Here is a 15,841-nt window from a genome sequence, read left to right as displayed (position 1 = left end):
TGATTAGGCTAGGAGTTCACTCCTAGGCAATGGCTCTTAGCCACGCTTGCTTGCTCACTGTCAATTTAGGGAGACTCCGTGTGAAAAACAGCGTGGCCAAGTCCTCTCTTGAGCATTGGTTTAGGTTGATTTTGAGAATCCGCAGGGCTAAACGACAAGGTGAGATTGCTATCTTTGCCATTTTTTTTTTTTTTTTTTACCAGACTGCCCATGACGCAGTTGGCAGCCTGCTCTACCTGGGTTTTTCAGTGTTTTCTTTCCATTATGTTCCCTAAAAACTCTTAGCCAATTGACATGATGTGATTCGGCTTGTATCAAGTGTCAGACGACAGTGCAGGGACTCTCTAAACATGACCCACCTCTGCCCCAGCTGGGGTGTGTTACTGAGCTCCTAATCTCCTAATTCAGTGCTCTTGGCCCTAAATGTGCAACCTATTGAGAAACAGATGCCACCATCCCATTCCAGCACCTACCCAAATAAGCCTGCCCATAAACCCCACAATGTCCCCTGGACAGCAAGACCACACGACAGAGAACTGGTACCCAGCAGGGATTCAGGCCCACAGGGAGGCTTGGCCAGACCTCAGAGGCTCAGCAATGCCTTCCCATCCTGGGTTAGCTGGAACATTCTAAAAGCAGGAAGAACTCTGAGACGGGGTCCCCCATGCTTCTGTGACGGGTACCAGCTGGGTGGGCAAGTTCCCAGAACCCTAGAACCTTCAGGCAACAAGAGAGCTTTTTATGGCCCTTGGGACAAGGACATAGGATCTGTCATTCTCTTCGTGACTGCTTCCTCCCAAGACTGCTTACTTTAAACAGTCATTGAAAGGAAATAGGAGGGGGCAAGCTGGCCCAGGACAGCCTTCTGACAGGAAGCTATCGGTCCAGGAGGCAGCTCAACCCGTGCGCTCCGCTGCTTGCAGGGGTCCTGCTCCAGTGGGTGCCCAGCCAGCCCTCTGGCTCCCAGGCTGCAGTGAGGGGTGAGCGGGGGTGGCTGAGCACCCTCCGTCACCCTTCCTTTCTGCTGCTTTGTGGCCTCTCCTGAGCTGCCCTGCTCAGCACCGTCCCCGCCCCACTGGGACCTGGCGGCCACCTCTGTTCCCCTTCGCCTCCCTGAGCGCCCCTGACCGCAGGACAGACCTGATGCCGCTGCCGGTAAGGAGCCCTGGTGTGTTCATTGCGACTTTGCGGGTGGGAAGGATCAATGCCATTGGGGCTGCTAATGCTCTTGGACTGTTTCCGGAGTGCCGCGTCGGTAACCCAGAACAGTATTCCAGCGGCTGGGACACGCAGGTGTACGGCCCTATTCAATGTGCTAGCAGCGGTGAAATCCCTCGCCCTGCATTCACAGCTGCCCCATTTCTCCGTTAGCAGAGGGGACTGGGTGGAGGAACTTGCCCATCTCCTTCTTCTTACTTTGTTGGGAGGAGCTTCACAAAACTAGATGAAAACGAGTAAAACTAGATGAATCCTTTCGCCCCGTTTGACAGAGGAGAAAACTGAAACTCCCAGAGGACCATTGGCCTTCCCGAGCTCTACAAGCAGGGCCAGGGGATTCTTCCCCATTTTTTCCCCCTGAATGTCTCAGAATCCTCCACCCTGACCCAAGCACCTCGACCCAGAGAGGCCGAGGCTTGGGGGTGGGACATGGATTCTTAGGGCTCCACAGAGAGGGTGGAGATCTCTATTTTCTCATCCTCATGAGCCTCGAGTTCCATACAAGATTCCTTTGTCCTCCCTTGGCCTTCTTATAAACCAACCCCAATGCTGTCCCCCACTATCCCCCTTCTTTCTATGACATGCTCTAGGGTGTTACACCTGCTCAGAGCATATGCAAATGATGCCTTTGTTAGGCAAGCCTTATAGCAAGAACTTGTTATTGCATTACAGTAACTGAACCCCTAAATATGGACTTTTTCCAATTTTTTTTATTAACAAGACTTCTACACATTTATAGGCTGCAGTGTGACATTTCACTACAACATGTACTGATCAAATCAGGGTGGTTAGCATTGCCCCTCATTAGATCTTATGTTGGAGCCTGGGAGCGCCTTTCTTCTACTTGCTCATGTTATTGTCCATATGTCATTTAGCAGGCTACTGTGAGCCCAAGTCACCCCACTCTGCGGTGGAATTCTTAAGAAAATGTGGTCTGAATTCCTGGAAATAGAGGTACTGGGGCAGGCTGTGATAGATACCTATCAACAAAGAAGAAAGCTAGTCATTTCACTGTTCCAAAAGCAGCATGAGAGACTCAACTCTTCTTGTGATTAAAATACAGTATCATCAGGATAACATTAAGTTCACACAATTGTTAAGCCAGGATGTACTTAATGCTCATTTCCTTCAACCTCCTTCTTCAACTGGACCCTCCTACTGTCCCTGTCTGGGTTTGCACTATCTCGCTTGCACACCTCCTGCCAAATCCCCTATGACCCTGGGCCCTGTTGAGTGGAATTTTCCCTCTGGAGAGGAACCTGCCTCCATTCTCAGTTCCCTACTTTCATCTGTTCTGCAAGTCAACACGTGTTCAATTCCTTCAGATCTGGAGTGTGCTTTCAAGTCATTTTAATATCTTTTCTGTGACCCATTTTAGCATCTGATTAGATCTTTTCTGATTCATCTCTGGACACTTGATGATTTGTTAATATCTGCTAAACAGTCTGTTTCTCAGGCCAACATTTTGGTGCAAAAGACTGACCTGCCACTGTGATTCCAGCTGTCCAAATTTTTTAGCACCAATTTGAGTCCTGACCATTGCTCTTATGACCCAGCTCCCTTCTAATGCACCTGGGAAAGTAACGAAAGATGCTCCAGGTACTCGAGCCTCTGTGTCCCTAAGCAGGAGATCCTGATGAGGTTCTGGGCTCCTGGCTTTGGCCTAGGCCAGTCCTAGTTGTTGGAGTCATTTGGGGAGTGAACCAGTGCATGGAAGATTCATATTCTCTCTCTCTCTCTCTCTCTCTCTCTCTCTCTCTCTCTCTCTCTCTCTCTCTCTCTCTCTCTCTTCCCCCCCCATGTGTTTGTGTATGTGTGTGTTTGTATGTGTGTGTGTGTCCATTATTCTTTTCAAGAAAATCTTAAAAAAAAAAAAAAGGAAAATCCCCATTTATTCCTCCATGGGCCTTTGGTCTCCCCTTGCAGCCTGACCCATTCAAAAGGGGATTCAGGAGAACTGCTTTCTGCACCTAACTAATGTACACGTGACCCTGGCTGGTTTTTGTGACAGCCACGTAGCTTCGTTCTGGTCATATGGAGAAGAGAGTTTAAAATATCCAAATTTCTTTTGCTGAAATATATTCATTCATAGTGGCTCCCACCCTTCCCCAGCAGTTTTATCTGTGAATAGTCTTTTTTAAGGATTTTGCAATACAATTCTCTGTGTAAGTTTTAAGCCAGGTTTCTGATTCATCAGCAACAGCCTGCATCCTGACCATGGAAGGAAGTGCTGTATTCAGTATTCCAGAGATGTATCTGCCTATTTAAAATAACGTGTTTAAAGGAGATATTTGAGAATTTTTACCTCCATGGCAAATGTGTGACATTGGGCAGCTTACTTTCTGCTCACTTTCCTACTATTTTAATAGAAAGTTTAATTATGATTGTTTGAAATGATTGCATCACTGGGGATTGAGGAGAGCAATTGAAAGAACTGATATGAACGACCCAGGAGGGAAACAATGGGTTCCCCCCTCCTGGGTCACTGCTCCCACGGGAGGACATGATAACTTGGAAGGGGGCTGGGGTGGCAGAACAGAGAGGAACTCAACAACATCTGTGGGGGCTGGATGCCCGAGCTGGTTAGTTAAAACTAAGCTTTAAAACCAGGGACAAATACAAGAGCTAAATGGGATGTGGGACAGACTGGACTAGTCTGCTATACACACAGGCAAACCAGGATAGGGGGCGGGCCTAGTGGGGGTTATTGTGGGTCGCCCCGACTAGGCTGCAGCCCCCACTGGTTGACACAAGTGCCGAGTACGTGCTAGGCAGAACCAACCTAGTCTGCAACACCCACTGGTTCCAGAGCAACTCCAGTCCGAAAACAAACCAGCCCAGGAATTGCACCTACAAGCTGATTGTGGCGATGACCAGCTGGACTCAGAACCCTAGCCAAGAAAAGACAGAGGACAGAACGGGTCAATCAACCATATGTTGGCAGCGAAAACCGGGCGAATGAAGACTCTATGATGGACAGTGTCAACCAGTGAACTCTGCAACGACCTCATCGAACTGGGAGTGGCGAGACTGGCAGTGATTCATAACTAGAGAAATATTAAAACCACTAGGGTTGATCGCAGCTAAATAGTCTCCCCAAGAAGCTGTACATTCCATCTGGACAATGAGCAGCTGGACTATGTGCTTAGCATCTGTTTGCAAGGGAAGAATCTTGAACTGTAATGCTGCAACGGGGTGGAGGGGGTCCACCGTGGGGGAGGGGCATGGGGAGGAGTGTGGGGGGGAATCCCAGAGCCTATGAAACTGTCACATAATGCAAAATAATTAATAAAAAAGGAAAGAACTGATAAAAAGTAGAAATCATAAATGACTGCACAGAGGATAATGAAGTTCATTTCCAACATCACCACTGCGGCCATTGTCTTTACCATACCAATATGTTGACTCCAAACCTCAGAAACTGCCAATTAAAATGGAAAAGATGCCTGAGGATTTGAGGAGTTTTAGGAACAGCTGAGATAGAATTTATCAGAGATGAGAATGTATATGGGAGATGGGATGAGAATGTTTTCCTCTGCCATAGAAGGCAAGGAGAGAGGAAGCAGAAGTGAGAGAATGAGAAGGAGATAAGAGGAGAGGAGAAAGAAGAGGAAGAGTGGGGAGAATGTGAGAGGAGAGAAAGGAAGTGACGAGAGGGGAGTGGAAGGAAGGGACTGTCTCAATGCATTGTGATAATGTGAAAATGGATGATTTTGCTTAAACAGGACCAAAAAAACTCACTGTATGCAAGAAAATGTACAAAATCTAGGAGCAACAGATGCAACCTAAACAGAAAGTAAGCTAAGAAAGTGTTTTGAATTCATTGGTAATCAATATAGAACAAGTTTATATCAAATTAAGACATCCTCCTTTATGTTCGTAACAGTGACTAAAAATTGGAAGTGTTACTATCATCAAGAGCCTGTGAAGGAAATTTTGAGGAAATTCCCATATATGAATTATACAAACATGAGCTAGCACAGTCTTCTTTGAGTCATATTTGTCAACAGCTGGTCATATATCTTTGGGGTATATATGTGCACAGGTGCACAATGAGAAATAGAAGTGGTACTGTTTGCAGTAGGTCGCAATCAAATATTTCAGAGAATTTTACATGTCTGTTAGTAATTCAGATAAAATATTGTGCAAATAATTTCACTTAGGTAAATTTTAAAGTACAAAAACAGTGTCACATGCTGTACATAGATACACATGTATGCAGAAAAATTAAATAAATACACAAGAAAAGTGGTTGTAAAAATTTGAATGCCTTAAAGGGCAGTGGAAGGAATAGAATGAAAATGATTAGAAAAAGTAGGAAAATGCAACCTATTTGGGTGACATTTTAATTCATTCACCAAACAGAATGCTGCAGTAGGAATGTTTAAAATGCCTATATTTGCTATGGCAGATGGTATTGGCTATATTTTTCTATGAATTTATCTGTGTAAAAAGTTTGTTTCATAACCACAGCATCTGTATAGAGGAATAAGGAAAGCACAGTGTAGGAGTTCATCTTAATGATCGCTATGTATCACATTCTCATCATTCTTCTTACGCATTTACTTTTTTAAAAAAAATGACAGTGGGACGTAGGGAGAGATCTCTCATCCTCACAACATCCAGGGCTGTGCCCATTTAAGTCCAGGAGCTCAGAGCTCAGCACAGCCTCCCACCTGAGTGACAGAGGCCCAAATCTTTAAGCCACTATCTGCTCCATCCCAGGTGCACATCCAGCAGAAGGCTGGAATGCTGAGTGGAGCCAGGACAGGCGCTCTATAATGGGAGGGCAGCATCCAAAGTCATGTCTTCATTGCTGTACCCTGTGCCTTCCCCAACTCACCTTTCCAACACCAAGTACAGTAGTGTGCCTCCTTCGAGTGACATGTTTATGCCAGTACCCTACCGATGTCTGCACAACTCTGTTAGCAAACTAAAAGATCTTTATTGGGATATTAGGATCTTTGAGCCCAGGGAAGGATATGAGTTTATGTGGAGTTTGCCCTGTGTGTTGCCTCATTCTCCACCACTGCTCAGGGTGGGAGAGTGGCCACATTCCAGCCTCTTCTGCTGCTTCTTTCAACATCAGCCCTTGTCCTCATTCTCCCCCTCCAATTACATTGTGTGTTCCCCTTTGTCAAAGGAATACACATCTAACACAAAAGTTACTGAGACTGGGAAATTCTAATTTTCCAAACAAACCAATGTAATTTACCACAAGGCTTTTTTTTTCTGATCCTGGCAAGTTCCACCCTGATCCAAAGGAGTGAGGAAGACTGTCCCACCCTTAATTCCACAGAGGAATGCTTCCTTCATTTCCTGTCTTTCAGATATGGGAAGATAATCAACTGATTTGCCTCAAAACATTTCCTGCTTTCATGCAAGCTGATAAAAAATGGAGCAATAGCACATTGTGTTAGCATAGCCAGCGTAGCCTCGCATCACCTAGTATGCCTAAAATAGGAGCTGGAAAGTTCGCAGTGGAAGTTGCTCAACTAGGATCATTGTTCTTCAGTATCTAACTTCAGGTGTTCCAAGGCTCCACCAGTTCCCACATACATTGGCTTCTTATTCTTTTCCTATTTTTTTTTCCAGAAGAGAATGGAAGGATTTCAGAAAGGCCATTATGGAGCTATGGCTGAAGGTAAGAGAGTCCTCAAGAGCTTCTAACATTTGGAGACAATAACTGTCTTCCCTCCCTGCCCCACACCTCAAATACAATGATATAGACCATAATTCTAAATTAAAGAGGATAAATTATCATTTTCCCTTACTTCCCTGCGCATGTAGCATGTAGTTCACTCCCTCACTCATCAGCTCATTCTTTCTCTCTCTCTCTCTCTCTCTCTCTCTCTCTCTCTCTCTCACACACACACACACACACACACACATACAGAGGTGCGTGCACACACCTGATGCTCTTCCCTGCACTCCTTCTATGAGAAATATAGAAATGAAATGAAACTCAAGATTGGAGGGTCTGGAATCAAATAGACTACATGGTTTCTCTTTCTTTGCCTATTTTCAGCTTTTAAAAATTAAAACATAAAAAAATAAACTAGGAAAAAGACACAAGGGGTGGGGAGAATCCCAGTACCTATGAAACTGTGTCACATAATACAATTAATGAATAATAAAAAAAGAACATTAAACTTCCCCTTAGAGATTTAACAACTGAGTTTGCTATAAAACATTTCAAAATACTTAAGAACAGGAAGGACCAGTGGAGAATAGAAGGCACAAAACACATAATATTTTTAATTGATTTTCTTATTTTATGATACAGTTCACTGGCTCTGGGATTTCCCATCTTCCTTCGCCAAATCCCTCCTACCCACACTGATTTTCCCTATATTATTACAATAATATAGTCCTTCATAAACAGTCATAAGTCCATCATTCTGCTATTTAAGTGTAGCTTGACATTGAAGGTATGGACAATGGCAGAGTTCAACACCCTATATTTTGAGAACTTAAAAACACTTGAGCTCCTAAGAATTCTAGAGAGTGCCAGGTTCTTACTGCCTCCATGCCTGAAGACTTTAGCTCTGACTCCATGTCACCCTTTCCAACACCACTCTAGGCATGATTTTCTGTGCTTCATTCAAACATGTTTTTTCCAACACACACGCATCTGGTAGCCTACTCATCTGCTTTCCTCGGCAACATAGCCTTAAATCAATCCCAAACTGCCTGTTCACACTGACTGCGGTCATCCTCACTCCCCATCCAAAACACAGATCCAGCTGGCTTTGGCCCGGCTCACACTAGGGCTCTAGCTAAGGCAGAGATTTCCCTCACCCTGAAGCTTTAAATAAATGGGTTGGGTTCCTCTATGCATGTGTGCATGACATTCTGTAGGAAAAGACAGTTTCTCATCTGGGACTGCTCATACCCTGCCTCCTTCAAATCTCATTTGTTAACTTAACAATTCTGTGTGGAACTGGCTAAAAGGACATTCAGAGAAAAGCACAGAAAATAGTTTTCTCTCATAAAAACTGTAGCTGCCATGATCCAGGTGAAGTGCTTGGGTCATCTCCTAACCTTTGCAGTTTTGACCCTCCAGTCACAGGTATAACCCTGGGCTTCCCAAAGATGCTTCCTAAAATCCAAGAGCCATCTCAAGTTGTACATACACTTTGGACACCATTAAGTGTGCTGCTGTTTCTGGGGAGGAAGTCCATGCCTTCTGTGGAATAGCTATCCTGATCTGTGACCCCGAAGTCTTAATCAATAACTTATAAGAAACAAAACCTTCTTTTTCATAGGCGTAGTGGAAGATAACTGGACTGAAACGTCCACCTCATTGAGGATCATCCTGGTGGGCAAAACAGGCAGTGGGAAGAGCGCCACGGGAAACAGCATCCTCTGCCAGCCAGTCTTCAAGTCCAAGCCAGACGTCCAGCCCGTGACTAAGAAATGCCAGCGGGAAGCAGGCACATGGAATGGGAGGAGCATCCTGGTGGTGGATACGCCCCCCATATTTGAGGCAAAGGCCCAGACCCAGGATGCATACCAGCACATCGGGGACTGCTACCTGCTCTCTGCCCCGGGGCCCCACGTGTTGCTGCTGGTGACCCAGCTGGGGCGCTTCACGGACCAGGACGCCATGGCAGTGAAGAGGCTGAAGCAGGTGTTTGGGATGCAGGCCCTGAGGCACACGGTCCTCCTCTTCACCCACAAGGAAGACTTGGAGGGCCAGTCCCTGGAGGATTATGTGACCAACACGGACAACGGGGCCCTCCAGGACCTGGTCCTGCAGTGTGGGAGGAGAGTCTGTGGCTTCAACAACCGGGCGTCTGGGGAGGAACAGCAGGCGCAGCTGGCGCAGCTCATGGCTGTGATCACGCAGCTGGAGCAGGAGCTCAAGGGCTCCTTCCTCAGCAACGACCTCTTCCAGGCTCTGGTGGTGCGGCAAGGTGGGAAAGGCGTCTACCAGGGAGGCTACAGGAGGTTCCTGGCCAATGTGAAGCAGCAGGTGGAGAAGCAGAAGCAAGAGCTGAAAGAGCATGAGAGCAACTGTGCTTTGAAAGCTCTTCTCAGACTCAAGCACTGGGCAAGGTCTCACCTTATTTTGTGTGCCTTCCTCATTATATGTGTTGTGATTTTCATTGCCATTTTAGTGAAGAGATGAGTTCCTTGTGGGTGCTAAGCGTTTTCAGGCACTTAGTGCCCTCACTGCTGTTTGTCCCGGATAACAATCTCCATCTTGGTGTGTTTGCTTGTCACCCAGTTTCATCTCCACTGGTTCTTCCTGGCATCAGACATGTCATCTGATTTCTTTCAAGTGCTTTTTGGTCAATAAAATCTGAAGAAAAATACATCATTTTTGTTTTTTCTTTTTTAATGCTAATGGTGAATAGTAGACTGGCAGCCTCAGCCACGGAACTTGCAGGGAATTCAAGCAGAAAAGTGCTGGACTGTGATGGTTTGAGAGTGTCTCGTCCCTGGGACCTGCTTTCGACAATGCACATGTCACTGAGGAAGATACATCATTTGGAAAACATGAACAGGGGCCAGCACAGTGGTGTATCCATAGAGATGCTAGTTCTAGTACCTGCTGTTTCACTTCTGATCCTGCTCCCTGCTTATGACCTGGGAAAGCAGCGGAGGATGGCCCAATGACTTCGGGAACCTGCACTTATATGGGAAACCTGAAAGAAGCTCCTGGCTCCTGGTTTCAGATCAGCCCAGCTCTCATCTCTCTCTCTCTCTCTCTCTCTCTCTCTCTCTCTCTCTCTCTCTCTCTCTCTCTCTCTCACTTTTGTGTAAAATAAATAAATCTTTAATTAAAAAACAAAAAACATGAACTGCCTCATAAAACCTAAAGACAAGTAAATTTCAAATGCCTTATAATTTTTGCATGTGAGGATGAAGTGTGATTCTTTCTCTAATTTTGTTGACCACTTAGAAATGTAAAAGCCCTCCTGAGCTACCTGGACTGAGAGACTGAGGGCCATCTAATAGCACAGCTCCCATTGCCAATCAGACTACACTGCAATGCAGTATCTTGACCCCCAGTTCAGTAACCCCAGGTCGTCACCTGGGACGTCCAAGGAACTCTGAGGGACAGAGGGACAGGTAGGGTTCTGGTTTTCAGTGGCAGTAAATAAAGCAGGTGTGGGGTGGAAGAGGAGCAGGTATAAGGTTTCAGAAGAAGCAGGGAGCTAGATGAACAGTGTCGCAGGGGCCATTGTGCTGCATCTTGTCATTTTTAACAGCACCTTCCTCGTTCTCTACACCTCTGTTCCCTGGAAGGGAGACTCAGCCATCCTGGATAAGCTAGCACCAGATGGGTCAGTGGCTAGTCTGGGGTTGTCTTGGTCAGTGAACTGTGATTCAGCATCCTGCCATTGTGCAGCCCCGCCGTTGGTGAGGAGGCTTCTGGCTTGGGCTCTGTGGCTCTGACATCTGCACCCAGTGAGGAGCTCCTTCCAAACACGGATAGGGGGTATATGGGTCATCCCTGCAGGCACTGAGAATCCACAGACAGGGGAGCATATGGGTCAGCTCTGCAACCATGGGAACCCTAAGGAGCTCTGAGTTCTCAAGCCCAGGAGCACCTGCTCAGGGCAGTGTTCCCAAACTGTTCTAAGAAACTTGGTCTGCCAGTTTCCTGACTTCTTTCAGCTCAGCTCCCCAAGCATTTTGAATATGAGCATTGGGTGTCAGTGTCCTTGGCAGCACCAGGAATGTGAGATAGATGCCAAGTTTCTCCTCCACAACTTAGGGATGAAGGCCTAAAAAGATGAGGTGTGAGGGAAGGTTTCTCTTATGGAACTGATGTCAGCAGAAAATAGAGCAGCCCACTCCTGGACAGGGTGATGCTTCAGCTGACGAGTGTGCCTACCCCTCCGGTTCATGGAAAGGAGATGGGAATGAGCAGGTGTGAGGAGGGAGGGGCCTGGCAGAGGCAGTGCCCCTGTCACACTTTCAGGGGTTCAGTGATTGCCTCCTAAGTGTCAGAGAGTCACTGGAGCCCTTTGAGCAGTTTGATCTACATAGAAAGACAGTGCGGAAGCACTGTGGTGGCTGAATTATATAAGCCTGAGGAAAGGAGTAACATTCAGAGGAAAAATTCCATAGATTGGAAACTAGCACCTGCACTGTCTCTGCAACTATGAGGACAAACAGGAGGGGCTGGCTGTGGGAGAAAATAAAAAAGAAGCTGAGCATGGTGGCCACTGACCGTCATATGGGGGAAGGGCAAGGATGGCTTCTTTCACTCCAGTGGCCCCCTCAGAGGAGCACTAGCTTGAACAGAGGATGTGCCGGTGCTGATCTGCCCAGCAAACAATGGGTGTTCCCACCCTCCCTTCACAGAACGCCCTTACCTCAGGCATGTGGGTGCTCATCCCCACTTCTCTGAGTCCAGGCGTCATCCACCACATAGGAGTCACTTTCACCATGAACAGTACTACCCGATCCCCTGCTGATGTCCCCACTCACTGGTTCCCCAGGAAATAGAGATTAGAATAGGTGACCCCAAGGACATTTACAAATGTGAGGATTCAAATGTGAACTCTGTTTTTCTTGAGGGACCTTTCACAAGGTGAATCAAGCACAGAGAAAGCCCTGCCTGGAGGGACTCACACTTCCTCTGTTCTCTCCTAGTCCCCCATTCATCGAAATAACCCAACCTTAGCTTTTGGCTTTACTCTGAGTTCTACAAGTAACTACCAAAGCAGCAGACATTTTAGTGGTAGAGAATATTTCTTACAAATTTCACAACGAGAAATGACCAACTTGTTCGTTTATTTTGGATGCTTTTCTCAAAAGAAGTATCAGATCATGGAAGCCCTAATAGATTTAAAGAATGAAAAGTGATCTGAAGAACTCTTCACTAGCTCAAATGCAAGTGAAGCTCAAGCAGCTTGGCTGATATCATTGGAAAGCCAAAGATAAAGTAAGCTCTGGGGCTGATGATTCAGGAGCTAAGATTCATTTTATTTCTGATTTGCTTTCAAGTAAGCTTTCCATCTTGGTGGGTGGCAAAGTGAACGCTAAAATGCAATGCATCTCAGATCCATAAATTCCCAGAAAATGAATGCACTCTGTCTCTTTCAATGGGTCTCCTCTAGGACAGAAAGAAATCTTCATAGCCATGAACTGCACGTATAATCACTTCTCATTGGTTAACATGGAGTCTCAAGGCCGTTTCGGAAGCAGTACCGGCAAAGACAGTGGAAAGTATGTAGACCTACAGCAGAAATCTGAACAAAGCAGATGCTGTAAGGGTGAAGGGCAAGCAGAAGTGGTGCAGAATCAGTCGGGGTGTGGAAACAGTAGATTCACTGGGTAAGATTTTAGAAAATGTCACTACAGTACCAAGAACTAAACATAGTGAAATATAATCAAGAAAATTAGTAGGAAAAAAAAGATCCACAAGAGAAAAGTAAGCCAGAGCTCACAGCGTGAAGTCACCCAGCGCTTGAGTCTGAGAAGAGCTTTCAAAGCACAGTTGCTCTCATGCTCTTTCAGCTCTTGCTTCTGCTTCTCCACCTGCTGCTTCACATTGGCCAGGAACCTCCTGTAGCCTCCCTGGTAGACGCCTTTCCCACCTTGCCGCACCACCAGAGCCTGGAAGAGGTCGTTGCTGAGGAAGGAGCCCTTGAGCTCCTGCTCCAGCTGCGTGATCACAGCCATGAGCTGCGCCAGCTGCGCCTGCTGTTCCTCCCCAGACGCCCGGTTGTTGAAGCCACAGACTCTCCTCCCACACTGCAGGACCAGGTCCTGGAGGGCCCCGTTGTCCGTGTTGGTCACATAATCCTCCAGGGACTGGCCCTCCAAGTCTTCCTTGTGGGTGAAGAGGATGACCGTGTGCCTCAGGGCCTGCATCCCAAACACCTGCTTCAGCCTCTTCACTGCCATGGCGTCCTGGTCCGTGAAGCGCCCCAGCTGGGTCACCAGCAGCAACACGTGGGGCCCCGGGGCAGAGAGCAGGTAGCAGTCCCCGATGTGCTGGTATGCATCCTGGGTCTGGGTCTTTGCCTCAAAGATGGGTGGCGTATCCACCACCAGGATGCTCCTCCCATTCCATGTGCCTGCTTCCCGCTGGCATTTCTTGGTCACGGGCTGGACGTCCGGCTTGGACTTGAAGACTGGCTGGCAGAGGATGCTGTTCCCCGTGGCGCTCTTCCCACTGCCTGTTTTGCCCACCAGGATGATCCTCAACGGTGATGACCCAGATGTGCAGCTGTCTTCTCTGCCTGTGGGGACCCAGGGTAAGCCAATGAATCCCATGTGCCTTTGGAGAGAACAGCAGATAAGAAGAAAAAGGACCCAGAGGGACCAGCAGCCTGACCTACTTGAGTATCAGTCCCTCTGCTCCCATCGCCTGACACCCACGTGTAGGCAATCTAGGAAATTGGGACAGGGTTTGTGGAATAAATTATCCTGCTAAGCAGAGTCCTGGGATTCTTCTATTATGGAATTGAGTTGTTCCACCCTTCCTAGAACCTTCTCTCTGTTTACTCCACAGGACATTCAGTGTCTCAATTGTGTTTTGAGTCCACACTTTCCGCTTCTTTCATCTCAGCCTGATCCCTGTTTTACAAGATGACAAGATCTAGTCTGGACAATTTGCCTTCTCTGAGAAGAACAGAGCAGCAAAACATCTAACATGTTCTAACTCCTGAGCTCCATTTGTCCAGAGCTGAATACAGTCTTGGGCCTTTCATTACTAGCCAGGGAAGCTGCCCCCCAGTGTGCCCCTTGCCCTATGTGAAGACCCCTACACAATGCACTTTCTTACCTGTGGGGGAGGCATCTTCTCCTTCCATTTCGTTCTAGAGGGGACAACACAGAGAGATTGTTGACGTGGAATTGGATGTGATAGCAGACAAGAAACACTGCATTTTATACATAAGAAAACTGATGCAAGAAGAAAAGACAGATGAAGTCACAAATGAATCAGTGGATGAGCTGAGACTAAAATCCATACCTGCAGACTACAGATATTCTCAACATTAGACCAAGATGCCTGTTGAAGACAATACAGAAAGCCCCCAATGTGCAAGAACATGCATGTATTCCCCTGAACTGTCATTGGCTCCTAGGAAAATAGGTCAATGAAAACATGCCACTCCCAACCCCTAAAAAACCACTGTGGTCATCTGGCCATTTCCTATTCAATGTCTGGTCCTCTTGGGGTCTTACCTTCCTTTAGGGTCTCAGTGCTGGAACTTAAACAACAGCTTGCCTGGCAATGTAGCCCTCCACAGGAAACTTTTTAAAAAATCTCCCCATGTTTCCATGGCAATACTTTTCCCAGGACAGGGGGAGCCCTAAGTAAGTTTCAGTACCAACATAGGAAAGTTCCAGGCAAACCAAGACATTCCCCCAGGCTCAGGTGGTTGTCATAGGTCCAAGCTGCAGGGAGAGACATCCAGGAAACAGAAGAAAAATTGGTCTGCCAGGCTTTGGCAGTTGGGTATGTAATGGAAGAAGCTCACATTTTGGATAACACCATTTGGGACCACAACTGCCTCAGGAGCACCTGTCTTCAACCCTGTTCATTTTCTTTCACATGTGCCAATTCTGGGAAGTACCTGCAACCCCATCCAGAGCTTCATCAGGGCCTTGCTGTGTGCAATATTCCTTAACAAGTTTAAGGAGTTATGCTAAAGAATGAGTCTTTAACTGTGGACTCTCAGGGCCTGTGACAAACTAATCCAAAAATACACTTTTAGGAACAAATGGATTTCCCTTTTGCTCTTTAGGATTGTGCTACATAAGCTGCTATTTAGCACCCCAGTGTGTGCAATTGGCCAATAATTACCTTGGCTGGAAGAATCAATAGCTAAATAAACTTGGAATCATTTTTAGTACTAAATATTAAAACCCAGATTCTACCATGCAGCTCCCCAATAATTTCTTAGCAACTCACTCTGTGAATAATTTTTGCACCAGAAGAAAGAAGCAAGGGATGTGTTGCCTCTCAGACTCTCCATTATTCAGCTGGGTCCCCTAGAAACCAGCTTAATCTGGTTTTCAGTCTACCCCAGAATACACCCCATTTCAGACCCAACTGGCTCTAGCCCTTTGGATGGAAAGTAGTCCCTGAGTATCTTCTGTCCTCCTGAAATCCAAGACAGGCCTTTCAATCTGGGTGTGACTGACAGTGCTCGATGTCAGTTTGACTCAGCTGGGGGACTCAGTGACTTAAACCGACACAGACCCGGGCATAGCCCTGACAGTGTGCAGTGAGCATCGAGACCACGTTCTGAAGGGTAATCACCCAGAGGCTGAAGGCCTGAGATTTCCTGCCAAAGGAATTACACCACAATACTGCAGCGTCACCTCCTGCCTGAGTTCCCAGCAGCCCACGCTATAGATTTGGGACTTTCCAGCCCCCATAATCCCATGAGCCAATTTCTTAAAATAAATCTCATATGACCTTGTCCTGGCATTTCTGTTTTTTCTGTTTCTGCTGAGGAACCTGCCTGACAAACAAAAGTAACTCCCTTAACGAAGAGAAGAGACGAAGAGAAGAAACCAATGTGAACACCACTCTCCCATGCCTGTTTCTTTTTGAGGATGAGTACTGGGAGGTGGGGGTATTTGAAAACTGACTACATAGGGAGAGCAGAGTGGATATCTGTTAGATATCAGCTTGTTTGTG

At 46.7% G+C, this 15,841-nt stretch overlaps 2 protein-coding genes across 6 annotated transcripts in view; one reads left to right on the top strand and one right to left on the bottom strand.

Annotated features, from left to right (window-relative positions):
* The first annotated feature begins 868 nt into the window (after positions 1-868).
* Positions 869-9,561, top strand: LOC101520128 (GTPase IMAP family member 5-like). 3 transcript variants are annotated; one of them, XM_058681450.1, is made up of 4 exons: positions 1,013-1,155; positions 4,944-5,014; positions 6,814-6,862; positions 8,487-9,561. In XM_058681450.1, the coding sequence occupies exons 2-4, from the start codon at positions 4,997-4,999 to the stop codon at positions 9,350-9,352; spliced, it is 933 nt and encodes a 310-aa protein (XP_058537433.1). In that variant the 5' UTR covers positions 1,013-1,155; positions 4,944-4,996; the 3' UTR covers positions 9,353-9,561. The 3 variants fall into 3 exon arrangements, with proteins under 3 accessions (XP_058537436.1, XP_058537433.1, XP_058537434.1); XM_058681453.1 differs by lacking the exons at positions 1,013-1,155; positions 4,944-5,014 and adding an exon at positions 869-980; XM_058681451.1 differs by lacking the exon at positions 4,944-5,014 and having other exon boundaries at positions 8,487-9,560.
* A 2,395-nt stretch (positions 9,562-11,956) lies between these two features.
* The window catches only part of LOC101519884 (GTPase IMAP family member 5-like), a 5,705-nt gene continuing 1,820 nt past the window's right edge, over positions 11,957-15,841 (bottom strand). For 2 of the 3 annotated variants that reach the window (XM_058681454.1, XM_058681455.1), the window contains 2 exons: positions 13,973-14,006; positions 11,957-13,427 (listed from right to left, as the gene is read on the bottom strand). In XM_058681454.1, coding sequence (XP_058537437.1) covers positions 12,553-13,427; positions 13,973-14,006 — 909 coding nt within the window. In that variant the 3' untranslated portion in view covers positions 11,957-12,552. Of the gene's footprint in view, positions 13,466-13,972; positions 14,066-15,841 lie in introns of those variants that run through there. The other variant, XM_058681456.1, reaches the window with a different exon arrangement.

Source organism: Ochotona princeps, chromosome 25 (assembly GCF_030435755.1).
Source record: "Ochotona princeps isolate mOchPri1 chromosome 25, mOchPri1.hap1, whole genome shotgun sequence".
In the NCBI taxonomy this organism is placed as follows: Eukaryota; Metazoa; Chordata; class Mammalia; order Lagomorpha; family Ochotonidae; genus Ochotona; species Ochotona princeps.
This window is presented reverse-complemented; position numbering and strand designations above follow the sequence as displayed.